The 27,960-nt window shown below is 43.1% G+C and overlaps 1 protein-coding gene across 1 annotated transcript in view; it reads right to left on the reverse strand.

Annotated features, from left to right (window-relative positions):
• The window catches only part of STX8 (syntaxin 8), a 130,560-nt gene that overhangs the window by 102,149 nt on the left and 451 nt on the right, over window positions 1-27,960 (reverse strand). Inside the window, exons 2-5 of the mRNA XM_053293541.1 lie at window positions 20,156-20,255; window positions 14,958-15,052; window positions 14,027-14,137; window positions 1,174-1,298 (exon numbers count right to left, since the gene is read on the reverse strand). Of these exons, the coding sequence (XP_053149516.1) occupies window positions 1,174-1,298; window positions 14,027-14,137; window positions 14,958-15,052; window positions 20,156-20,255 (431 nt within the window). The remainder of the gene's footprint in view (window positions 1-1,173; window positions 1,299-14,026; window positions 14,138-14,957; window positions 15,053-20,155; window positions 20,256-27,960) is intronic.

Here is a 27,960-nt window from a genome sequence, read left to right on the forward strand (position 1 = left end):
CATATATAGCTCCCATGGCTAAGGGCCAAACAGGAGCGGCACCAGTGCATGGCAGGGCATTTCCACTGTCAAAAGAGGGCCCCATGTCACCAGGGATAAAGAAACAGTACTGATTCAAGCAAAAAGGTCTTCACAACCACCAGCATAAAGTTAATGGCCAGGAAAGTACAAACCTTGGGAGACAGCAGGGGTAGAGGAGGAACAGAAAGAGGCTAGATGGAACTCAGGGCACTGGAAAGGGGGAGTTATCCAAAGCCTCAACAACTTGTGACCTGCCAAACCCACCCAGCATATAATGTTACCTGCCAGGTACTAAACTCAGTTTTAAAGACCCAGGTAAACAGCACATGCATGAAGTTATTGAGCTGCTGATGAGCCATCATACATGGCAGACAGGCTACAGTCAGCTTCGTTGGGCACAAGCTGTGAAGGCCTGCTCTCAACTGACAATGGTGCAACAGCCAGGATCAGGGTGCCTGCAACCTTGGAGAAGCCACTACAAGTCTGTGAAGACAGTACTGAGCTAGATAGACCAATGGTCTGACTTGGTAAATGGCAGATTCCTATGTTCCTCTGAGAACACAGATTATGGTTGCTTCAAGTAAGAGTGGACTACAAGATCTATTGCACTATTTGCCCTAATCATTCAAGACTGGATTAGAATCAGATTTCCCCGTATGAAAGCTGAAATGGGTAGCCTAATTAGCTCCTGCAAAGACATCAAGCACTTCTAAAACATACTGCCAACAGCCATGATACTTCCCAAGGGGCCCAAAGGCGTCAGGCAGTGGAGAACTCCACTGGCACTCCAAGCTTGATATTTAGCTACCTGAGGCCTCTTTAAAAAAAGAAAGAAAAAGAAAAAAAATCCAGTTTGACAAGCTAGACCTTAGCTACCGACAGAAGTAATTGCAAATATTGAGTGTGTAAATTTAAGTAAACGAAATCCTTTAGAGTCAAAACAAATATTTGACTACTAACAAAAAGAAAGCAAGGTGAATACAGGTAACTGCTACCTCCATGCTGTACAAAAAGAAGCAGGAAAAAACAAAGCACTCAATGGAAGATTTTCTGATCCAGGTCACTTGTGCGGGAACACGTGACCAAAACAACAGTGGTATCAGTCACAAAGTTCATGCACAGAACTGACCTAAAATCAAGAAGAGATTTTACCTTCTATAATTCTCTGTTGCTGCTGCTGAATGTCATGAAAGCCAAGCCCTCTTGTTTCCTCAGGCTCCTCCACAAGCCAGGGGTTTGTAACACCTCGTTTGACTCCTCCGGCCATTAGGCTAGACCTAAATAGATTTTTAAAAAAATTTAAAATGTTATAATAATTTATTAGAATAAAATGGGGTGGAGAGCCAGTCTTGTGGTAGTGAGCATGAATTGTCCCCTTTGCTAAATAGGGTTCACCTTGGTTTGCATTTGGATAGCTGACTACATTAGGGATGTGCACAGAACTGCGGCGGGGAGGCTCGAAGGCAGCAGGGGTGCCACTTTAAGAGCAGGGGAGGGTGCACTTACCCCTCCCACCACTTCCCCCCCACCGGCGTCCATTTTCATAAAAGCTCATCAGGGCAGCAGCGTACCTCCCTGCTGCCACATTGCCCGCGGGGACTTCTGCTTATATCCAGGCAACGGGGGCAACGGGGCAGCAGGGAGGTACGCTGCCACCCCGATGAGCTTTTATGAAAACGGACGCCAGTGGGGGGGAAAGCGGTGGCAGGGGTAAGTGCACCCTCCCCCACTCTTAAAGCGAGACACCCCCCGCCGTTGAACCGGCAGAACCGCCAGTTCTTTGAACTGGTTTGGAGGCCCATAAAGGGCCTCCCAACCAGTTCTATGCACATCCCTAGACTACATGTGAGCACTTTCTGCTGTGAGATATTCCCCTAAGGGGATGGGGCCGTAGATCAGTAATAGGGCATCTGCTTGCATGCAGAAAGTCTCACATTCACGCCCTGGAATCTCCAAGTAGGGCTGGGAGAGATCCCTGCCTGAAACCTTGAAGAGACACTGTCTGTCAACCACAGACAACACTGAGCTAGATGGACCAATGGTCTGACGCAGTATAAGTTAGCTTCCTACGTAAAATACGCTCTGCTTATGGCTATGTTTTGCAAGACATGTGCATCACATCACCTTATAAAAACATACAGCAGACTCTGAAGAATCATCTGGAATTCTTTTGTAACAATGTATCTCCTCCAGAAAAGGTGTAGCACAGCTCAAAAACTGCAGATTGCTTTGTACAAAATCCAAGGACCAACTGGATATAGAGGGCAACATAAACATAACCCATATATAGTATTTTGCATATGATTAAAAAACAAACACAAATGACAAATACTGCTTTTTTTCATGTTTTGTGCAAGTGTGTCAGAGATAAGAAGACCTTTGCAACTGCCTGAATATATGGCTTTCTGAAAACACCTGGAAGACACTGAGGCTGTTCACACAGGCAGCCAAACCCAGACTTGGGCAGCCCTTCCTGGGTTTGGCTTCCAGCACTGCCTCCTCCACAAGCCCAGGAATTTACCCCAGGCTTTTACCCAGGGGCACAGCAAGGTTGGAGTGCGCCCAAAGGCAAGATTTTAAAATAGGGCTCCTCCTCACTGAAGTTCAGTTCATGAAGTAAAGAAATCTTAAATGAGGCTGAATAGCGGTAACAAAAAGCATATGCCACAATAGAACATCATCCTAAATTATTTTTTTTTAAGGTTTTGTAAATTGTGGACGATGCAAGTCATGCTGTTCTGGGAGCTCCAGGTCTTAACACTCACATCAATTTTGGAGGATGAACACAACTGAAGGAAGCCCAGGTGGGTGAGCGCCTGGGGAAGTCAGTCATGTGACTTGCCTCTGGGGGGCCCCCCAAGGCAGTGGGCCCCCAGACAACTGTCTCCCCTTGCCCTATTATAGTTACGCCCCTGCTTTTACCTGGGTTAGAGCCCCCCCCCTAATCCAGATACCGGGCTGGGTGTGTGCTTGGGCTGCATGCAGCCCAAGCAGACACAGAGCCAGGTGCCTAGAGTGCCCAGCTTGAAAGGCAATCCCTCAATCCACAGCGGTGCATATTTGGATTCCTGGAGTCCAGGACTCATTTTCCCGGCCTCCAGAGATCCATGTTGCTCGGAGCAGCATGGATCATGTGGGTGCACGAGCCACGAGCCACACACACACCAACAACCAATTGTCTGGGAGGAAGGTAAGTTCAGCCCTGCCTTTTCCCCCTCCCCCCCACCACACACACACCCGCCCCACCTCAGAAACAGTCATGTGCACGGCCTTACTAGGTGAATATAACTGTGCAAAGTGCCATGTTCATACAAGACTGAGGACCCTTCTAGATTACAGCTTCCCTAGCCACAAACTCAGAAGCAAGACAAGAAAGGCCAGCAGGAAGGCTGGTGAAGGGGATTGTCAGAAGGTTTCATGCTATAAAAAGCAGCAGCTAATACTATGGGTAACGTATTTGGATTAGTTGCAAAGAACATGGGAGAAGTACAGTGGATATATGGCTTGTGGGGAACCAGCATATTAGGGTGCCTGCCAGTCACCAGCAAAAGAATGAGAATCACTGAAAAAAAGCAGATATTTAGAAGAGCCCATAGCCAAACATAATGCAGTGCTTATGTTCAGTACTGCAGTGTCTGTGAAAGAACAATTTTCTGCATTTTCAATATAGCTGAAATAAAATCTAGTGGCACTTCCACCACATTTTTTAGAGTAGCAGAGGTAGTTGCAAGAAGTCACTCTTAACAGACAATCTCATTAGATTTCAGGTACTTTTGTCCAACCCAAGAACATTGAAATAAGTATTTTTATAATGCTGGCGCTCTATCATGAATACACTCACTACCCAAAGACAACAAAGCAGAAACAATATAAAGGCAAAGCAGACTTTTCTTAAAAGTTCTAAGTTTCAAATAGGACAAGGCCTACGTATCATATGAAATGGCTACTTCATGTAGTTTTGCTTAGACAAAATAAACAATCTGCAAACCTATGCACATTCACCTGAGAGTAAGCCCTATTAATTTCAGTAGAACTTGGTTTCACATAAATCCATACAGGATCAGGCTATAAGCTAAAACACATCAGAATTTGCAGGCCTGCATATTCTAGCTCAACAAATCCAGGCATCTAATTGGCATATAACACAAATCAGTAACTGAGAGCTCGGGATGTGTGCTTAGTTAATGTCTAGCCACAAGTTCCAAAGTGGAAGAGGGACAGGTTCTTGGTTTTTTCTGTCAAGTCTTGAATTCAAACCCAAAGGTTGGATAAGACAGAGGTCAAAGTCTCAGAAGCAGATAATCTAGGGGCATTACACATGCACACAAGATTCTATTTCTGCTTCCCCTCTCAGAAGAGCCAGATCAGAGCTACAGTATGTGCTGGGCCAACAGTCTGTTTAATACTGGAATCGCACTAGGAAGAAACTGGAAAGAAAAGTTTAAGTGTGGAGCCTTGCTTCAGGTCCATAATAATAAGAAAGATTACATTTAACCCTCTAATGGTCAAATTAACTACAGGGGGGCAAGATATAACTGCTTATCTTGCAAATCATAACTCTGTCCTTCACATATAACTCATTGGCCATATAATAACAGATGGAGAAACAGATTTGTTTTTCATTAAACTGGTTACTCTTTTTGTCTAATATCTCCTATTCAAGAAAAATGAGAGACTCAAGCAATGGCGAGAACCTGAGCCAGTTAAGAAGAACAACAGGTGGCAGGCCTAGAAGTTAGGCAAAACCTGGCCAGCCAGCTAGCAACCCAAAGGATTACACTGAGTGAAATTTTTCTGGGAATGATTTCATTACACAAAATGTCAAGAGTCTTTCAGGATCTCTACCAAATTCACTTCAGCAGCATAAGCCCCCACCCCACTTTTAGTACAAGAGAGACATCTGCTGGAAAATGGAATTTGTGCAGCTATGAGCCCTTCAAATAGGTCTGCTCTGCCTTCAGGAGAAATCTCCAGATTCAATGTATGTGCCATGCTACATATTGAAAGACTGCCTTGGTAGAAGCATTCAGGACCGGATCAAACGTTGCCTGTCCTGGATCTGTCTCATACTCATGGTGAAGGACAACAGCAAGCCTTCTTTCCAATGTCACTGAACAGCCTCGCAGGGGATGTAATTATTGAAAAGACTGAAGAAACACAACATTCAAAGCACATAAGCCCATTTTGTATAGTTAGCACCCCAGACAAAATGTAGGAATTGATTGTACAATCAGGGCCTGTATTGGATTTTATGCACATATGCCCTATACTAATTACCGGTATAAAACTGGGCAAGTGAACTAATTGGGCAGAGAGGGAAGGTGAACCATCACTCCTCACTATGTGTCTAACATGGACCTGGGGACAGGTATAATCCAACCTGATCCTCTGACATACTGGAAACTGTTTATGCTAGCTTGGCTCATTAACACCTAATTTGCATCTGTCATCTCCCACAAGGGAAATGTGGCCCAGCTGGGTAACAGATGCATACATGATGAAAGAAGAAAAATACACCTCAAGATAGGTACAGAAATGGTAAGAGAACACCTGGCCACCTTAAACGAATCCAAGGCTCCTGGTCAAGATGAACTACATACTGAAGGCACTTGGAGAGGTGATCTTTGAATCACTGCCTATAATCTCTGACAACTTCTTGAGAACTGATGAGGTACTGCAAGACTGAGGACAAATAAATGTTACCTCTGTATTCAAAGGGAGGATCCCAGAAACTACAGACCTGTCAGCTTGATGCCAATACCTGGCAAGACATTCATCAGGGTCATCAGCCTGTTCTGGATTAGACTGCACTCCCTTTGGAAGAGAAGGCTCACAGTTAGGGAATGCTCCTGGATACTCAAGCAGTGACAGTGGCCAGGGATGCTTTTGCCCAGCTTCAGTTTGTGCGGCAGCTGTGTCCATTCCTGGGTCAAGCTGACCTTGCCATGGTGATCCATGCTCTTGTCACCTCATGGTTAGACTACTATAATATGATTTACGTGGGACTGCTCTTCAAAACCAACCAGAAATTAGAGCTGGTGCAGAATGCAGCAGCAAGGGATCTGGTAGGGCCCAGATACTCAGCTCATATCACTCTGCTTCTGCGCCAGCTACACTGGTTGCCAGTGTTTTTCCAGGTGCAATTCAAGGTGCTGGTTTTAACCTTTAAATGGCTTAGGCCAAGAGACCTAAAGAACCACCCACTCCCACATAGCTCTGCCCAGCCCATCAGAACATGCAGGGAGGTTCTCCTGTGTGTCCTGCCACCCCCTGAAGCATGACTGTCAGTGATGCGTGGGCAAGCCTTCTCAGTGGTGGCGCCCCAGCTCTCCAGAACTCCCTGCCCTTTGATCTTGCTTGCCCCCTACCCATTTAATTTTAAACAAAGGTTGGAGGCTTCTTCTTTTTTGTTTCAGCAGGCCTTCCCCTAACTCTATTTCTCTGCAATTGCCTTGTTTTAATAGTCCTATCTTGCACTTTCGTGATTTTAGAGGATGGTTTCACTCTGTTTTTAAATTTTGTTTCAAGCCACCATGAATTCATTTATGAAGAACAGTGGCATGGAAGCCTTTTAAACAAAGAAATAAGTAAGATTCTGTGCCAGGGTTCCCAGCCCCGGCTCTACCTCTCTTCCCCAACCAAGTCAGAAACCACAAAGACTCACCCTTGGCTCTGTCCATGGCTGCTCCCACTTCTCCAGTCACTTAAATAGCATCTGCCAGGAGGACCTGGGATCTGCAAGGAAACCTCCGTGCATGCAGGGACGCACGTGCAGGGTGGCTAGGGCAACTCAACAAGGTACAGAGAGAAAGGGGCGCGGAGAGTCTTGTGAGGGGGGTGCTGGCAACTCTTGTGAGGCTATGGAGGGGAGGGGAGGTATATGAGAGCTGGTCTTGTGGTAGCAAGCATGACTTGTCCCCATAGCTAAGCAGGGTCTGCCCTGGTTACATATGAATGGGAGATTTGATGTGTGAGCACTGCAAGATATTCCCCTCAGGGGATGAAGTCGCTCTGGGAAGGGCAGAAGGTTTCAAGTTCCCTCCCTGGCTTCTCCAAGGTAGGGCTGAGAGAGATTCCTGCCTGCAACCTTGGAGAAGCCGCTGCCAGTCTGTGAAGACAATACTGAGCTAGATAGACCAGTGGTCTGACTCAGTATATGGCAGTTTCCTATGTTTCCTATGTAAAAGGAGAATGAGGTCAAGGAAGAGAGCTGGCAGGACATCCAGCGGGTGGAAGGAAATGCCCCCTGGGCCCATGCCCGCTTCCCGCACAATCACTTTCTCCTAATTCAACCTAGCTTTTAACTCACACACAGCCCAAAATCAGGAACATGCTCAGCTCCCAAAACTGGATAGGATGCTTGTCCTACCCAGTTAATGGTTGTGAGAACAGCCCTAATATCTAGCAGAAGAAATCCAGTTGGTTAAAACTAGTGGATTACATACCATGGTGTAGCGACAGGGGAATTTTTGTTGTTGTTGTTGTTTAAAAGACCACCAGCCAAACTTTCCTATGGGGCATTTCCCAACCCCCAAATAAGAAATCCTCAAGGAAAAAAAGAAGACACTCCTACGGAGTCTCCCTGAGAGAAATTTCTCTACCTAAAATCCTTTTCTCCCAAATCAGCACTTTGGCTCCCTCTAAAGTTTGAGAGCAAGGAAAAACACCAGAATCTTAACTAAAAAGATACCTTTGCCATCTCAAAAAGTCAGTACAAATAGGTATGTATATTAATGGCACAAATTCCCTCCCACTAATTAGCCACAGCTTCTGGTTTGGGTTGTGAGAAGTGACCTGCTAGTATTAAAGGAGAGAGAGAAAACCTGACATGTTTGGTAGCTGCCTCCCCACCCAATACAGTTCAACTTCCTCCTCCCTCTGATCTTCCTCTGTTTTGTTTTTTTGGTGGTGTGAAGAGTAAGCTTATCCAATTAGCCACCCACTGCCTTTGCCAAGTTAATCACTAAAAATCTTTGAAATCGTCACAGCACAGTGGAGTGTGCAGACAGCTTTTGATTACAGGCACAGATTTAACTAATTAAAAGGCTTAACAATGTGCCCAAATATAAAAGATGTGGGGGTTATAACTGAGGGTTGTGCCTCTACTTAAACAGCAGCTTATCTTTCCAAAGGCATTGTTTCACTGGTAAGACTTATGAAACTTCCCAAGTAACTCAGATTAGTCAACCGGACCTTACCCCTAGAGACCAAGGCCACACATTAAGGCTTTCAAGACTTAGGAGCAATCAGCAAGAATGATTTTCAAACAAAACCAAGGTCACGTGACATTGGGCTATGTGATTAACCACATTTTCTCTTATGGATACCAACAATACTGTAATAAACTTTGAAGTGTTTTGAGCACCTCAGCTTGGATTCACAAATTGCTATTAAATGTGATTTATGCACTTTGAAAACCACTGGGCATAAGGCATTTACATACAATGAACTGCAATGTAGTTAATTTTCCCAATTTTTCAGTCCAGAGTGCTGCTGTGTGGATGCAACTCAATATATTCAGATTATTGAAAGCTGATGTAGATGATACATTTCAAAGGCTACAAATCTCAGAACACTTTTGGTCTAAAATGAAAGTTAAGGTGCTTATAGTTTTCATGTGCTCCAAGAAGTGTGGAAATTGCAAGTTAAAATGGTCACCTGAACTTTTGTGCCATATACGCAATAGATGTTGTTTTAGTCTTGTACATTATGTTGGTTTTAAAGATTAAATTCATGCACCCACACTATGTCTTGGTCTTTCAGCTCAATGTTGGGCTGTGGAGGGATGCATCCAGGAAGAAAATAATCAGATACATCTTTCCTTATTGGGGAAGTACCTGATGAATGTTGGCTTGGTGCATCTCTACAAGGGACAGCATTTCCACAAAATAACGCTTACTCAGATTTCTGAGTAGAAAGCCACTGCTTTGGCTGCCATTATCTGGTTTATTCGTTTTAGAAATATACTACATTCAGCATATCACCATCACCTCTCCTGATTTCTATTATATCCCACTTTTACTGAAGAAGCAATACAGTCTCCAAACAAAAAGAGAGCACATCAAATTCCTCTCTGGATACGAGGGAAGCACCACACCATCTCATTGCCATTATCCACGAAAGTGCTCCACCTCAAAAACTTCATCTTCAGCTTTTCATTTTAGAGTTAGAAATCTCCTAGTTCAGCCCCCTGTTGGGGAGGAGGCGGTTTCTGCCTTCCCAACAGAGGGCTGCACAGCCTCTGTTTGAAAACTTCCAGTCAAGGAGAGTTCTCCACTGCCTGAGGCAGATGGCTCACTGTTGCACAGCTCTTACAAATAAGACATGCCTCTGGATGTCTAGCCTGAATCAGCTTCATTCTAGTCTCAATCCACTGGTTCTAGTCCTGCCCTTGGTGCAACTGAGAATAAGCCCACTCGTCCACCTATGTAACAGTCCTTCCCATCTTTGAAGATGACGGTCAGATCCTCCCTTAGTTTTCTCTTCTCCAGACTAAACCTAACTCCCTCAACCATTCCTCATACAACTTGATTTCCAACCCCTCCCTAGTTTTGCTGCCCTCCTCTGAACCAGTTTATCCATGTCCTCCTTTAAATGCAGTGCCCAGAACTGGACACGGCATAGTATTCCAAGTGAGGTCTGACCAGCACAGAACAGAATGGAACTATTACTTCTCATGACCTAGACCAGGGCTGCTCAGCTTCGGCCCTCCTCCAGATGTTGGCCTACAACTCCCATAATCCCTGACTATTGGCCACTGTGGCTGGGGGACTATGGGAGTTGTAGTCCAAAAGCAGCTGGAGGGCTGAATTTGTGCAGCCCTGATTATGGAAGCCCCACTATGCTTCCACTAATGTATCCCAAGATTGTGTTCACTTTTTAAAGCTGCTGCATCACTCTGCTAGCTGGTGACTTGGACTGAAGTAGAAAGGAGCCTTGCCTGTCACAACCATTACCCGATTCACCTGGCCAAACTGGGATGCAACAGAAGAGTTGAGAAAACAGAGTATTAGGGTGGAGCCATCTTCATGTTTCTCAAGTTGCGGCACAACTGCTCAAAACAGCTAAAGGTGGACGCTGAGAGCACAGTTGTTTCTAACTGCATTATGAAAACTCAGCTATGCACTTTTATTTTTGCCTTTAGCAAAGTCTACATTAGTGGTTAAGGCAGGAAGTTTACATGGGAACTCTTTACACCTTATTCCGTGTTACAGGATGCCAAGACCTGTAGTTATTCTAATAAGGGTTCAGTTATTTAACAGATTTGTTGATTCTGTCCAGCAAATGGATAGTCTCCTTATTTGACACCATGGATACAGGGTGGAGTGAGGGGATGGAATGATACACATAATTAACATCTCATACAATCTCCAGACACCTCATCTTTGCCTGTCAAAAGGTTATCTGGATGTTTCTGCAATTGGTGTTCAATATGCAAGATCATGTGCACTAGGTCCCTACACAGAAGAAGAACTACAATAGTAGACAGAAGTTTCATGGTTAATTGAAAAGCAATTAAAGAACATGTTTCGAGTTGAGAGAAATAACCCTATTCATGCCGCTATGCAAATAGCATAACCCTTTTGGTTACTGATAGCTATGCCCTAATTAAGGCTGACAATGCCGGAAAGGAAAGTACTTTGGCGCCTCATAAAGCAATGCCCTGTTCTGCATTCTGGCCCAAGTTGTCACTTAAAATAAGAATTAGAAGCACTAAGGCCACTGTGCCACACCAAGAGGACTCACATTAAAGCAGATTTCAAAGGATATAAACTCACTGAATGGTGACCAAACATAAACGGAGATTAATTTTGAGAAGGCCCTTCACAGTTGCACCCCATGAGGACAATAAGACATGTGGTCACTGATGCAAGAAGGTTAATGAAGGGGATGCCTATGGGGAGGGGGAGAGTGAAAAAGATGTCTGAAAACCTGGGATGTGCTCACGGATTAGATAAAGAAAGGTGGTGGCAACGGACACACATTCCCACACCATCAGCCGGCATAGAGCCTCTCTCATGCCCACAAAATGTCGAGCTTGGCTTGTCATAGATAACAATGACAACATTCAGAATGTGAAGTTATGTTTTTCAATAAACGGAGACCTCAACAAGAGGCATTACACAGACAGCTTGAGAGAAATTGGATGAGACATGGATCTGTCCACCAACTAGCTTTGTCTGTTTTGTGTAGAGGTTTATAAGAAAGTTAGAAACCTCTGAAGTAGAGGTTTATAAGAAACTTACAGCTTTAAACATTCTGATCTTTAGAGGGCACCAAAAGTGATCCACAAGCACTATCGCCACACATAGTTCCAGCACCTAGCAGCTTCTAAGACCCCCACACACCCTTTCTCTTCTCCCTTTTGTATAACATGTCTCATCTACTAATTAGTTTATGTTTAGCACGGGAAAGTAAGGGCAAACGGCTTTTTAAAAATTTATTTTAACAACCTTAAATTTTGGAAACCTAGTTTAGGGTGCAGTTTGTGTACTACCTCTGTGGGTTCAGGGACAGAGAGATGTGCTCAACAATTGATCCTCCCCCTGCTGGCTGTTCACTAGTACTGTACTCAATATCCCAGTGAAGAGCAGTTTCTCAAGAAAACATAGAGACTCAGTTTGTGTTCTTGCTGAAGCATGTAATAAACAACGACTCAACTCCGATAATCCATCTGCATGGAAACTACTGCCCGACTGATTTTCCATGCTCAGTTAAACTAGCTAAATGCAAAAACCCAGAACACAGGGTGCTGGAAGGATTTGCAATGCTCATCAGGGGATTACAGGGCCATAAAACAATTAATGGATTACATATTCTTCTATAGTTTTGCTCTCACCACAAACACACACATTTTCTCTGCCTAAAATGCCTTTTGTGCAGAATAGGCCAAGAAAAAGAAAATGGGAGCAGCTAATAAAAGTCCAGATGGTATCAAGCATAATTTTTTAAATTTCTAATTATGTCTTATTCACTTATTATTCTAATACCTTATTCTGAGCAGGTGGCGGCAAATTTAAAATATAGGTTAGTATTGCAAGTATTACTAAAAGATGTAGTATGCTATCAGTAATGTAAACATGACATCTTACTCCAATATACCTGACCTCCTTCCCACATTCAATTGCTTTTGGCTTTCTAAAGGAACAGATTCTAGGGATGTGCCCGAATTGTTTTGGCGCCTCATTAGCGAGGCCCTGAAACAATTTGGGCAGCCGCATCCAAAATGCATTGGTGGGGGGTGAGAAGTAGCCTCAAGAATGAGGCATGCTGGTCCTTACCTGCTCCTCTGCTGCCCTGCTGCTGTTCCGGTTGCAGAGCTATCCTTCCTAAAAGGCCACGTGCGGCTGCATCGCAGCAGTTGCGTGCACACAGCCGCCGCACATGCATGGTGGCTGTGTGTGCTGCTGTGGTGGCGATGCAGCCACGCATGGCCTTTTGGGAAGGACAGTGCCGCAACCAGAACAGCGGTGGGGCAGTGGAGGAGCAGGTAAGGACCTGCGTGCTCCATTCTTAAAGCTACCGTTCTCCGTCTCCACCCACCCCACCCCATGGCTGCCCAAAACAGTTTGTGTACATCCCTACAGATTTCCACAACCCCTCTGTTCAGGCAAAACAACAATACTAAGAGCAATGAAGGGAAGCCTTGCTGTCGCATTCCAGATGGCACACACCCTGTGACATCTGGACTAGGAGGCTCACTTTATCTTCCAATTAGCTAGTTTTGCTTTCCTCTTGTCAACATTCCACCAGAGCAGCAAAAGAATACAAAGACATCTTGCCTAGACTCAGCTGCATACATATGCTTCTCTGTTTGTTTACCTACCTCTTCTGCCCCCCATTTCCATCTTTGGTTCCGATCTTTGTTCACCGCTTCCTTGGTTGTTCCTACATGAAATTCTCCTTTGTGTATCTCCTGTGTCTATCTGTGACCCAACTGTGCTAAATTTTTACTTTGACTTGATTTCTGGCTCTAAATCAATGAGATAGTAGCTGGGTTTTTTTATTATGACTGGCTTAGATGCAACATCCTTTTTTTTTTTTTGCCTTATACTTTTTATTCAATTTTCACAACACAAAAGGACAAACACAAATGATACAAACACTCACAAACACACACAATAAAGACTTCCATCTCATCGTTGGAACAAGTGTTGTTAACAATAACCGGATCTTGCCTATAGATTAAACATTCTCTCCCCAGTAATTCATATAGAAAACAACTTTGGGGTGTTTTTGAAACATTTGTTGTTAGCCCTCAAAAGCCTGACAAAAATCCATTTTGTGATGTATTTCTAAATAGAGAAGTAGAGGGTCCCATTCTTTTTTAAATTCTTCAAATTTATTTCTTAGTAGTGATGTTAATTTTGCCATTTCTGCCAATTCTAGTACTTTAAGAATCCAATCCTCTTTAGACGGGCATTGACTGTCTTTCCATTTGCGTGCAAATGTCAGTCTTGCTGCCGCTGTTAAGTACATGAAGAGGGTACAATATTTCCTTGGGAGATCATCGTTATCAATACCTAATAGTATTGATTCTGGACTCTTGGGAAAAGTCATTTTGAATACTTTTTTAAGCTCGTTATATATTAAGTCCCAATAACCTCTCGATTTATTGCATGTCCACCATAAATGTATATAGGAACCCTCTTCTTTCTTACATTTCCAACATTTATTTGACATATACTTGTAGATTAGATGCAACATCCAATTTTGACTGTCTTGACTCTCAGTACAGCATCTGGCACACAACCTGGCAACTAAAATTGAAGATACTTCACTCTAAAAGTTGGCAACAGCAGCTACAATACCATAGCCATGGGTTAGTAGCCACCAGGCATAAAAATGACTATCACAAAAATTAGTAAAAACTGGAGATTAAAACTGGAAATTAAGCAATAGAGGGCTGTACAAACACAGGGCACAGGAACACAGGCACTTCAGAGAGATATTGAACACACAGCTACACCCATGCACTGCTCATCTAAAAGTGGCAGTATCATACCTTATCACATCTGGTTCTGTGCCTTCATTTTTGAAAGATGCCTGAAGTTGCTTGTGCCGCGTAAGAAGGTCATCCACTAAATTCTGTCGTCTGTCTCCTTCAAGTTGTGTTCTGAAGGAACTGAGTTAAGGCTGATTGCCAGAAATACAAGTAAATAGCTGCATCTCATACTTTCAGTATTAAAAGCAAACAGCACTCGAGTCAGCTATGAACGCTGTATCACCCAGCCAGAAAAAGACACACACACACCTGTCACTATATTAAATAGCATGCTAAATTTAGACTTGGGAGAACCTAGTTAAAATACCCAAGTTCTGTTATGACTGCAAAAGGATATCTAGTGATTTCATCTGAGCACTGACGACAGTCAATGAGCTTTTTAATAGCACTTTTCCATATGCAGCATATTTGATATCTCTTACTTCATTTTATAAACACACAAGTCTACCATATGCATTATGAGCAGAAACATTATGATGGCAAAGCAAAATGACTCAAACTGAGGCCTGATTCATATATGCAGCCATCTACAGTACAAACTATTTGTGATGAAAGCATATGGGCACAGATTTTAAGTAGACACCCACTTAGGTGGCAACATGTTCAGTGGGCCTCAGTCATATCTGACAAAATTTGCTGCAACCCATTTAGTTAGGAGTGAAATGTTTACATTTACAGAGCACCAAAAATAAAGAAAGAATGCAAACATTTTTGCACTTGGATTTTCCCCATATTACTGGGATCTTTATATATATATATATATATATATATATATATATATATATATATATATATATATAAAAACACAAACACTCACACACACCCCTCTGAATGAATAGTCAAGGTACTTTCCCAAAACAGAACGTTGCATCCACTCTTGTGATACCAGGAAGGCCAGCGAGACCACTGCAACCTCTGTTTACAGGGATACATTTGACGTGTTGATGCAGAATGAAACAACAGGTCCCTCAGGTTATCAGTCTTTTCTTTGAGATTTTGCAACAATGACCTAATAGCAACATTGAGCTGAAGGGTGACAAGGAAGAACAGAAATAAGTGAGTCCAGCTTCTCAGAATTACAGTGAACTAGCAGATAAATTCATCCAAAATATGTAGGCAGTAAGTAAATAAAACAGAATACAGTGCATATACACTCCCCCATCAAAGCAGAGCACAGCTTTGAAGCAGTCAGAGTTGCACGTAGCCAAACTCAGAAGTATTGGCTCAGCTCAAACTTCCTTGTGAAAAGGTTCCTGAACTGATGTCCAACTCAAATATTCCCAACTCAAATATAGCTTTTGCCATTGTGTGGCAACAGTGGCTGACATACTGCTCAGTGAGCTGTGCACCCAAGAGGGATGCAGGCTCACTGGCTCCACAGCACTCGCCACTCCACTGCTGCTCCTAGAGGGGGGCTCTCTCCAAATGATGCTGTGCCTCAGAGCAGCTGCACCCAACTCCCATCGGGAATCCTGGGAGTCGGGCACAGCTGCTCTGATGAACAGCGTCGGTCGGACGGAGCCTCCTCCACATGCACCAGGAGCAGTGGCCAAGTGTCGAGGGCCGCAGAGCCAGCGAGCCCACATCCCTCCTAGGTGCACACCTCATTGCACACTATGTAAGCCAATGTTTTGTAAGGCTTTCAAAAGGCAATGTTTGAAAACAGATGTCAGCTGAACCCCAGGAATTTGGCCACTCAACTTCGGATGTGGCATTAAACCCAATCAGGTATAATAAGAGAGCAACAGTCATTTTCACAAGGACTGACTTGTAAACACCAGAACTTTTGATGGCCCCAGAGAGTTAGGCTGCAAGAACTAATCAAGCACAGAACACAGAGAGAAGCAAAGAGCATCTTGCCCATAGTGCACTGCTCATTTGTGGAGAATCAGATACCAATTCATTCATAAACAATCTGATTCTAGGTCAAAGTGTGTACATAACAGAACAGCTCCCTTGCTGTGATCTACTGAAAATCAAAGAGCAGAAAATTGTGTAAAGTAGGCATAAACTGACAGTCAATCCAGTTAATGTCCAGAATTCCCTGATCATGAATGGCCAAGGATCTCATGTCACTATAATCCAAGATAATGAAGCAATGCCATCCACTCATAAGACCTTTCCCAGGCTACAGTTCCTTGTACACCACCAGCTCCCATGGCCATCCTACATCCCGTAGCTTAACAACATAAATGAGATGTTATGCGCACATTTAATTTAAAGGTGAGTTATGTGCACATTTGATTTTAAAGCATGATATTGGCATACGGCAGATCATTAAGCCCCCTACACATTTACTCAGAAGTATTTATTTTAATGGTATTTACTTCCACATCAGAATGCTTAGAAATACAGTCTTGCTACATTTGGAAAATGAGGTTAAGAAGAGTTTAAGAAAACATAACCGACGGTTGGCTGGCTGACATCCTCACTAATGGTAAAGAGGTGCACTATGCAAACCGCCTCCACAGCAGTTAGTAATGCAGCATCCCCCTGTATGTGCAGGAGAGGCAATTTTCACCCAGCCCCTCTGCCTCCAGAAGTGGGTCCCTGGGGGTAACGCAGCCCACAGGGACTTACTTTTGGGCCACAGAGAACATTTCCAGGAGGAAGAGAGATTGGCAAACTTCATCCCCTTTCCCATGTTCGCAGCAAGGCTTTGGATTACTGAGTGCTGCAGAGGCCGTTTGCATACTGCATCTCGGCCCTGTCAGTAGGGATGTCAGCCATTAGCTAGAAGATTCTTCAGATAAATTCAAATTGTGCAAACACTTATCCACACTCATAGCAATTGCAATTCATCAGAAAACTGTAACGTTTTTGAAATATTGTGCCTTACATGGACAAATTAACTCACCACATTTTAAAATATTGTGCCTTACATGGACAAGTTAATTCACCACATTTTAAAAAGAGGTGAAATTTACTTTCTTTGTTGTTCGCTCCTTATCTTTGTCTGTCCATCTCAAAGGGAGGAGAATCACCTGCTTGCCTCACTACTTTTTTTTTAATAGATTCAAGTGCACAAAAGTGGCAAAATACCAGAAAAAAGAGAGATTGCTGACATTTTCCCTACTTGGCAGATACGGCGGAAGGACATTTTTCTCTATTAAAACTATTCCTGGCCATAGACAACATGACTGATCTGCTGAGTGTTTTTCAACATCAGCCCATAACATCAGTTGTTATGGCAATAAATATTGCATTTGCTGGAAGCCTGTTTACACTGGACTCAAATGCTGCCAATGCTGGCTTCTTACTTGTTCGTGGAGCAAATGTCTTCAACTCTAAAAACACACAAGATATGGAAAATTTTTATCATAGGACCATTTGTCAACTGAGCAATCCATTTTGAAACATGAGCTATAATCCTTACAAGATGGGAAGAGCACGAGGGTCAGGAAGGATTAGGTAGTCCTGATATAATACGCAGATCTTCAGTACGGAGCTGCTATAGATCTTCTTATGGCCCTCAAAGCCCTCAAAGATACGAAACAGGTTGTCATCCAGAAAATGGGGGAAGTAAAAAGATGCCAGAGATATAATTAACGTACTCTGGAACAGAAAAAAAAATCCATGCAAGGGAAAGGACTGTGATCTAAACCACAGAGGCCCCCCCCCCCCCAAAAAAACGTGGATGAGAAGCCATTGGAGCTCCAGAGGCCTGAATCTGAGGGCTGCTTCAGTCTTTACACAATAAGCATGTTCATAGTAGGTACATCGGTGTTTCTCAGAAACACAATGACAAAAATACACATCCTTCTACATCTGCATACATGCGTCAGGGAACAGTAACCCAATCAGGACTCCCAGGACAAGCAGACATTAAGGGAAGCACATCTGTCAGAAACCTTTTCAGTGTATGCTGCAGAGAACACAGCAAACAACTGCTGCACAAACTGTGAAGCAGCCTGAAGTCACAAGAGCTTCTTGACTTGCCTTCTAAGTTATCATACCAGTAAGAAATCAGAATGTACAGGTGAAACTCAGAAAATTAGAATATCGTGCAAAAGTCCATTAATTTCAGTAATGCAAATTAAAAGGTGAAACTGATATATGAGACAGACGCATTACATGCAAAGCGAGATAAGTCAAGCCTTAATTTGTTATAATTGTGATGATCATGGTGTACAGCTCATGAAAACCCCAAATCCACAATCTCAGAAAATTAGAATATTACATGGAACCAAGAAGACAAGGATTGAAGAATAGAACAATATTGGACCTCTGAAAAGTATAAGCATGCATATGTATTCAGTACTTGGTTGGGGCCCCTTTTGCAGCAATTACTGCCTCAATGCGGCGTGGCATGGATGCTATCAGCCTGTGGCACTGATGAGGTATTATGGAAGACCAGGATGCTTCATTAGCGGCCTTCAGCAATTCTGCATTGTTTGGTCTCATGTCTCTCATCCTTCTCTTGGCAATGCCCCATAGATTCTCTATGGGGTCAGGTCAGGCGAGTTTGCTGGCCAATCAAGCACAGTACACTGTATACTTTTCAGAGGTCCAATAATGTTCTATTCTTCAATCCTTGTCTTCTTGGTTCCATGTAATATTCTAATTTTCTGAGATTGTGGATTTGGGGTTTTCATGAGCTGTACGCCATGATCATCACAATTATAACAAATTAAGGCTTGACTTATCTCGCTTTGCATGTAATGCGTCTGTCTCGTATATCAGTTTCACCTTTTAATTTGCATTACTGAAATTAATGGACTTTTGCACGATATTCTAATTTTCCGAGTTTCACCTGTATAAAGGGTTTTTGCAGTATTATGTAAGGTCATTTCAATCAGGCTCATAAAGCTTTTCTGTACTGATCTGGGCTTTTGCTTGTTTCCCCTGCTAACTTGGCAAAGAGGCACCTTTTAACGTAGTGATTCTCTTTATTTGGCAGGGGGAGAGTAACTGACCCTATCTACCCCCAGCACAGTACCTCCAGTGACTGTTGCTGGTGTATATCTTATGTTTCTTTTTAGATTGTGAGCCTTTGGGGACAGGGATCCATCTTATTTATTTATTATTTCTCTGTGTAAACTGCCCTGAGCCATTTTTGGAAGGGCAGTATAGAAATCGAATGAATGAATAAACAAACACACACAACTTTCCCAGTTTCAAGATTAACACCACAGAAATTAGCAGCTCCGTCGAGGCTCAGTACTGGGATTGTTTCTGTGCTTTTCTCCTTTGCTTCCTTCAGGAGATAGTCCAATATTTTGACTTCCCGACACAATGGCACACTTTACCTTTAAGAACAAAAAGAAGTGCACCACCATTTTCCTACACAACAGTATTTTTTCACAGTGAAATATCCACATGCTGGAACAGAGGTGGTTTTCCTATATCAATTAACTCCCTCTCTTCAATTAATGCAAGATTAAGTTACAAATTGCTAATAGGGCTTAAAGAAGGATTGGAAAAAATCAAGATGTGGGACTGCCCTGGCTCCTAAACATCTGTTTCTGAAGCCTGGGACTCTGCATTTCTATTTAAATACTGTGCACAGCTGAATCCTAAAGGCCAATGTCCCCCCTACAAAACCTAGCCACAAGCATTTTAGCCACGCCTTTAAAGCGGGTTATACATCCTACTTAACCATGAAAACAGGAGTTAAGAAGATAATGAAATTTGATTTCTGAGTCACAGTCTAGCATTTTGCTCTTCTGAGATAATCTGAATCAACAGAGATTCTGAACAAGCAATTGAATCTCAGCCCCCACCCCACTCTTATCCTATACAGTGGCTCTCAAAGCATGATATAAACTAGCTTTAAGTTTTTCCAGAAATATTTGTTTCAATTTTTAATCCCACTCTTTTCCTAGGACTCAAAAAAGATCATGTACAAATCTGATACAATACACCCAATTACACAAACATTGGATTAAAATTACCTTATTCAATTGCAATCACAAAAAGTCTTATGTTTTTGAGAACTTTCAAGAAGGCTCCAGCTTGGATGACCCTCACAGAGAAGGAAGTCCCAGACAGTTATATGGCAGCCCCCGCCCCCAGCTGTTTGAATTTAGCAGACAGCTGGTTCAGTCAAAGATGGCATTCTTTGATTATTTTACAGATTATGACAGAACATAAGGCAAGGGAGAAGGCCGTCTCTGAGATATGCAATACCTTAGCTGTACTTTCACCATTCCTCTGGTATCTGTTGCGTTCTTGGATTTTTTCAGCAATCTCTTGGACAGTGCGGTAAGCAGAATCACATGACGACAACCTAAATTACATCATTAATATAGTTTAAGTAATATAGATGCACTTATGACTTATGTTTTCATTTCTGCTGTTCAAAATAATCAGTTTATTCCATCTTGGGTTTCGCTACTGACCCCTAGCCTCCTGCTCAAAGTCAGTTTATACTGAAGACAGCATCTCTCCAAAATCAGGCCATAGCTCAAAAAGCCACCACAGCAGACACTCTATCTATATAGATGGCCAAGACACTGGTTGCCACAGAGTTTGGCAAATGACAGTGCATACAGTACTAAAACACTTCCATCTGCTGGACGATTTCACAATCCGTAAGCAGAACCAGCACAAAGGGGAGTCATGTGTCTACTCTTTACACTTTATTGATTCCCTACAGGGAGCATCAGTGTAAACATGGCAAACATGCCTGCAGCTGTAAAGTGGAAATAAGCTCTCAGTTCCCCCCCGTGTGCTGTATTAAGAGCAGCTGAAAATAACTCCAGGTAGCAAATCAGCATTCATGCGCACAGAGTGGTCAGCTTCCCCCCACTCCTCATAGGCAGGTGGTTAAAGCAGGAGGTGGAGAGAGAGAGACTGACATCCTAACTGACAAAGCATGCACTCTGGGAGAGAGAAAACATGTTGCTGATGCTGACCCACTGAGATGTGTTTTCTTTTCTGCGGAGTGGTTCTTGAGCACAGCCAGAGATGGGAGGTTTTGCCCGCTGGTAAAACAGTGTGTGCTGAGGAAGACTGGGGGGATGGCGCACAGGCCCCCACAGAACCTCCTATCACATACATTACATTATTTAGGATCCCAGCCAGTGTACACGTACATGATAAGCCATATCCATCACCAAGTAGATATTGATTGATCCAAAGATATCACCAAGTATCTCACTTTAGATATTGACTGATCCAAAGAGACACAATTTTCATATTAATCCCAGTAAGAGTACAATATGCTAGCTTTTACAGAATTCCTTTTCAGACTTTGGGAATGCTGCTTTGTATTCAAGGAATCAGCATCTTAAGCCATCAAATACAAAAGCCCTGCATTATACACTGTTCCTCATTTAATTAGAATTTATAGCAGCCACCTCTTACCATTTTCAGGATCAAGGAGGTCTTTAAACTTCCTAAATGGTATAGACATCTGTGCCACTTTGAAAGAGCTAGCAACTGTGCAAAACACTTTCATTTGCATCATCTAGGGCTTTCAAATTATGTTCCTGTTGCTCTGCAGAATTGGGGGCCAATTTCAATTAAGGACACAACCTTAAATCTACATTTGATCTACTACAAAAAATGTGGGCTGCATAGAAGCAGAAATTACCCGGTCTGTTTTGTTTTCCAACTTTGCAACTTGGACTGCAACTAAATTTAAACCTCTGCTTGCTCAATAGAAGTCAAATTGTTTTGCCATAGGGTACACAGCCATCAGTGATACATCTCTCTCAACCATGCTTCCAAACAGCCATGCAACAATAGATTAAGTAGGTTTTCAAGGCTATCATCTCGTCCCTAAGGGTCAATACAGGAACATGAACTTAAATGCTCACTACCTTGTGGTTAAAACTGGAAGTTTTATGTATTTCATATGCTTTCACTTCTGCAAGCAAAATGTTTTCACACACAATTTCAGGTATCCATCGCACACATTATAAAACATATACTTATTTATAATCCAATACACAGAGCTCATTAAGCTGCTACTTGTATTTTCATATTATTTGCTAAACCTCCAAATGTAACAGCCGCTTTAAAATGCTCACCCTTACTTATCCAAATTAACTTCTATAATTTGACACAGAGATAAATAGTACTTTACGTATGCATGCTGCCATTTTAGAAGAGGATAGCTAGATTAAGGCACCCTCTCTTGTAATCCTCGCCAAGATCATTGATGGCAGTGTTTCAGTAACGTATACTGACACAGATGTGCCAGTATAGTAGTTTCAACATTCAACCATTGTAAGACCTGAACATTCTATTGCTTACAAAATTAAAACCATTTCTCCGATCTGCCTGGTCATCGGCACACATTCTCTATGTGACAAGAGACAACTCCCCTGCAAATTTGGTGAAGATCCAATGAAAAATGGCTTAGGTAGAGCAGTCTAAGGTTTTTATCATTTGCACAGGGGTTTAAAGGGTTGGTGACCTTCTTTTGGACTTAGGAAGTGGTATTTAAATGACTTTATAGTCCATTTGCATAGTTGCAGCCTTTAGACTACATGCCACAAAAGTGCCTTTTGTATATCCCTCTGGGACCCAATTAATGGTTATTTCACAACTGATCCTCAAGGTTGCATTTTAAGAGGCTAAAAAATGCATCTTTAATGCTAAAAGAGTCTGTGCAGTAGGACATTTAAAGCTGGTGCCCACAGCATCACCCACAACCTGTATTATTTATTATTACTATTTATTACTATTATTTATTACTATTACTATTTACTATTAATTACTATTAATTACTATTAATTATACTGCCTCCTCCAAAGACGCTAGGTGGTGAACAACAATAATAGCAATATTAAAAAAAAAAAATCAAAGGGCAAAAGCCTGGCGGAAAAGGTAGGTCTTGAAAGCCACTAAGGAGGGGGCTGAACAAATCTGGGTATGATAGTCAGCTCTTTGGGAGCACAGCCCTTCAGTTTCCTTCCCTGTCCTTTTCTTTCCTTCCCCCACTGCAGCTATACCTTTTAATACCGTTCCTTTGCCTTAGAAAATGCACTATTCAACTCTGGTTGTCGGTCGTCCCAAACCACTTGCGTTTCGCCCCGACTTCAAGCCAAAACCAGTGCGCTGCTCTGTGCAGCTGGCTGGAAGCGAGAGGTGGGGGAAGGAGACACGCTCCCTTCAGCTAGGGCTAGGCTGTGAAGAGCTCCTCTGGGCTGCAGAGTGTAGGGGTGGGGGCAGCTGCAGCGCACATGCGTATGTGTGTGTGTAGGTCTGAAGAGTGTGTGTGTGTGTGTGTGTGTGTGTGTGTGTGTGTGTGTGTGTGTAAGAGAGAATAAATATGGCTGCAGTGTCTTTGTATGTGTGTGAATTTAGGAACATAGGAAGCTGCCGTATACGGAGTCAGACCATTGGTCCATCTAGCTCAGTATTGTCTTCACAGACTGGCAGCAGCTTCTCCAAGGTTGCAGGCAGGAATCTCTCTCAGCCCTATCTTGGAGAAGCCAGGGAGGGAACTTGGAACCTAGATGCTCTTCCCAAAGTGGTTCCATCCCCAAAGGGGAATATCTTACAGTGCTCACACATCAAGTCTCCCATTAATATGCAATCAGGGCAGACCCTGCTTAGCTAAGGGGACAAGTCATGCTTGCTGCCACAAGACCAGCTCACCTTCCTATTGCTGCAGTGTGTGCAAATGGCAAGAGGGAGAGGAAGAGAGGGGGAGGGAGGGAAGGGGAGGGGGAGGCGCTACATCACTTGTGTACAACTTTTACACTATTTTGCTTATAAACCATCCTGAAGAAAATAATAACAAACTGGAGAACTGTGAGGTTTATGGGGAAATTTCTGGGAAGATAATCCATCGTTTTGGACATGGTTGTTAAAGCACTGGTTATTTCTAAGTATCTTTGTTGTTTGTGTGTGTGTGTTATTAAGAAAAAATGAAGTACAGATATAAACTGAACACAAATTACCTGCTTCTTCTTGTGTCTTTTAGTGCTGAATAATCATGAGGTGGGATCACACTGTCACTGTTATTAAATCCACTAATTTCATTTAATTGTGTTTTGGGGGGTGGGGTGGAGTGTGACAATGAGGCTATTCACACAATGGTAGAAAATCAGGCTAGCCTTCGCTAGCCCAATTTTCTACCATCATGAGAACCACCAGGCTCGGCCGTGAGCCCAGTGGTTCTTAAGCGGGTCACCCGCTTAAGTAGCCCAATGCATAAACCCGGTTTTTGCAATCGTGGCTCTGTGCCGCAGCAATGCACGAGCAGACCCCCAACCAGGAGGCTAAAAAGCCGCCTCCTGGCTCGGGGGTCTCTCCAGCATGCCCTGCGTGCTCGCGCAAGGCATGATGGAGCTTCCAGGGGCCACGCACCCCCGAACTCCCCAGCTCCTGCCAGCTCCGTGATGGAGCCGGCAGTTGTATGGTCAGCCGCTGCGGCCACCCGGAGCAGACTGACTGCTTGTCTGCAGGGAGAGCGGGCTAAGCCTGCTCTCCCCACAAACACTCCCCAGGCGGCTCCCACTGATCGTGGGAACCGCCTCATTATCTTAGTTGAAAGTTTTACTAAGTTTTTGGCATTCAAAATCAGGAAGTTCTATCTTGTGGTTTGGGTAAGCAATTCCCCATAGTGTCTAATCAGATTTCCCTTTTTAAAATGCCCGGAAATTCAGTAATCCAAAAACCTTCAGTTTCAGATGAGAGTTAAGATGCTTTACATTTTTACTCCTGCTCTAAAAAGAATGGAAATTGCAAGTTAAGGCACCCAGCTTAATTTCAGTGCCATATAAACTGTAAAGCCATGGTCTTTCAAATGGACATTGTGCTGGGAAGGGATGCATCCGGGCAGACATTTAACAGGTGCAGTTTCCCCAATCACTTCCTAGATATGCCCCTGATGAATTTCTGCCTGATGCATCTCTCATCAAGGGAAAGTGTGGGTGCATGAAGCCTCATTTCTAAAGTCATCATCATATACCAGACTATATAAAGTCTTTACAGTTTATATGACACGGAAGTTAAAATGGGCACTTTAACTTGCAATTTCCATTCTTTTTAGAGCACGAGTGAAAATGTAAAGCATCTTAACTCTTATCTTAAACCAAACCTTTTTGGATTACTGAATACCTTTATATGGATAGCTAAATTTGAGACAGGAATCAGCCCCGGATCCTATTTTTAATTCCATGGCTAAGCCCTCAAACATATGCGAGATTAACACATATTAGTCTGCCTTTCTTGTATTACTAGGCAACCAGCCTTCACACCTTGTGAGGAGGGCTTCCAGGTAAACATGTATCTATATCTAATTCATGATTATAAAGAGCTTACTTTCAGGTAAGCTGCCTAATAGCACAGTGGGGAAGTAACTTGCCTAGGGAGCAAGAGGTTGCTGGTTCGAATCCCCGCTAGTATATTTCCCAGACTATGGAAAACAACTATATTGGGCAGCAGCAATATAGGAAGGTGCTGAAAGGCAGCATCTCAAACTGCTTGGGAGGAGGCAATGGTAAACAAACCCCTCCTGTAGTCTACCAAAGAAAACCACAGGGCTCTGTGGTCTCCAGGAGTTGACACCGACTCTACGGCACAACTTTACTTTACTTTCAGGTAAGCATACTTTAGTAAGGCGAGATGTTGCAATTCTAACTCACCAATGTCTATAAGTGTGTAATTATGTCACCCATTTATCCCAACATCATAAATCTTCCTATTATGTGAAACTCAGATAGTTCCTAAGCAATTATACTGTTGTTAATCAAAAGCATTCATGGCCACTAAAAGATCAAATGAATTACAATTTTAATCAGGATAAAATATTATCTGGTAAACAGAGCCACTTCCTTTGGGAACTATTAATTATGCAGTCACCAAAATCAGTCACAATGTTCTGTTACAGTCTTACTGTGCTAGTCACTTCAATTTGAGGTAGATGTTCATACCAAAAAGGCATGGGTCTCGAGACAGGTTGAAGTTAATACTTTAATGGCAAACAAACATTCAGTGTCACAAGACAACTGTTTATGCATGTGACGTTACTAGTTTCATCAATCTTTTTTTTTTAATTTTTCACAGAGACAGTTTCAAATGAGTCAACCCACTTGAGCCATTTTTGGAAGGGCGGTATAGAAATTGAATAAATTAATAAATTAATTAATAAACCCATTTCCTAACCTATTCCTAAGGACTCTCATTCCCAGTTTTCAGTACAAATGATTCTTCCAACTGTCAAATCCTAATTCCTTCTCCACCCCTGCAACGTTTTGCCTTCCAATAATCCTCCCCTCCCTCTTAGCTCAATATTCCATACTCTAATGGGTTCCCAACAGGGGGTACTAGTATCCCTAGGGGTACTTGAAAGAGTCCCAAGGAGCACTCAGAGGACTATTGCCTCCCCTCACTGTAGCCACACGATTTGTTCCCCATTTGAGGATAGCTGGCTTGCAGCTGCTGTGTCTTCAGCATTGTGACCACTACAGAAGGGGAGGGAGGGCAGTGAAGACCCTCTTCCTCTACTCCTGATTGGCTGGCTATGTACTGAAGCTCAGTGTAACTCTCCCTTCAGCCTGTCTGGCAGGCTTCAGAAAATTAACAGTGAGTACTCCCATTGAAATTAATGGGACAGGTAAGATTGGGACAGATGGTGAGCCCTTTGGGGATTGTTAAGATTGTGAGCCCTTTGAGGACAGGGATCCATCTTATTTATTTGTTATTTCTCTGTGTAAACCGCCCTGAGCCATTTTTTGGAAGGGTGGTATAGAAACTGAATTAATAAATAATAATAATAATAATAGTAGTAGTAGTAGTAATTTGAGCAAGACTGCTTATGAGTAACTTAGTATGGATGTGAGTCAGTGAGCCCATTCTTACGATTTATTATTTATTTATTAAAACTTTCTTGTATAACGCGTCCTCCAAAGATTCTAGGCGGTGAACAATAACAATAACAATATTTTTTTAAAAAATTAAAAGGGGAAAAGCCTGGAGAAAAGGGTAGGTCTTAAGAAAGGCCTTAAAAGCCACTAAGGAGGAGGCGAAACAAATCTGGGGCGGAAGCATGTTCCAAAGAAGACAAATGAGTGAAAGGATTACCGGGTGGGAGGCAGGGAAGGCTACTTAGACTTACCTTCCCTGCAGATGATCCTCAGTCCTTGCTGGGCAGGCACATTGCACATCCACACGTACTCCAGCTACCCTCAGCAGTGCAGAGGTTTGGGGACCGGGACGTGTCATCTCAGCCCCCAGAACTCACACCATGAGTGCACAGTGCATTGCAGGGAACCCCTGGGACTGGCTGGGATACTGCTCCCTTTCACCCCTAACCCTGACTCAGTGGCAGACTCCCTAAGCAGGTTTGCCGCCAGTGTTCTCTATAACTTTTTTCATCTGTGTGCAGAATGAGTTTTGTTCTGGGCAGCAGTATCAAGGCAATGTGTGTGCACATGCATTCAGAGTGGAGCCTTCCTGATTTAATCTGGGCGGGATCTAAAACTGACTCAGCGGACATCAAAAAAATGAGTGCGTGCACATGCGCAGGCCTTAGAGGGAACATTGTTTGCCACCATGCCACTTGCCTTTCGGTGGTACACAGATGCAGCCAAGAGCATACAACCATGCACGGTCTGTAGCAGTGCTTACCCATTGCAGGAGAGGACTTGTTGATTTACTCTGATCCAAATGGGTCAGAGAAAACAACAGTTGTTGTATGTACCTTAGTGGGTCTCTATTTCTTAGAGTTCAAAATCTAATTAAGTGTCAGTGTGTACTTGTACCGGTATGCTTTCACTGGAACAGAAGCTTGTCATACCTAGTTAAGAGTAACCAGCTGCAAAGGAATAGGAGGACTGCTATACCTATACAAGTTGTGCTGAAGATGACATTTGGGCAGGTGCCGTTCATCATGCAAGGAAAGGCGACACCTTTGGAAACCCACTTTTCTATACCACTGTTATAAGGCGGTAGATGCTTCGCATCCGATCCTGCTAGGCTCTGTTTCTTAGCACCGGGATAGAAGAAAATGCATCGTCCTTTCACTACAAGCA

The sequence above is a fragment of the Hemicordylus capensis genome, chromosome 2 (genome assembly GCF_027244095.1).
Source record: "Hemicordylus capensis ecotype Gifberg chromosome 2, rHemCap1.1.pri, whole genome shotgun sequence".
Classification (NCBI taxonomy): Eukaryota; Metazoa; Chordata; class Lepidosauria; order Squamata; family Cordylidae; genus Hemicordylus; species Hemicordylus capensis.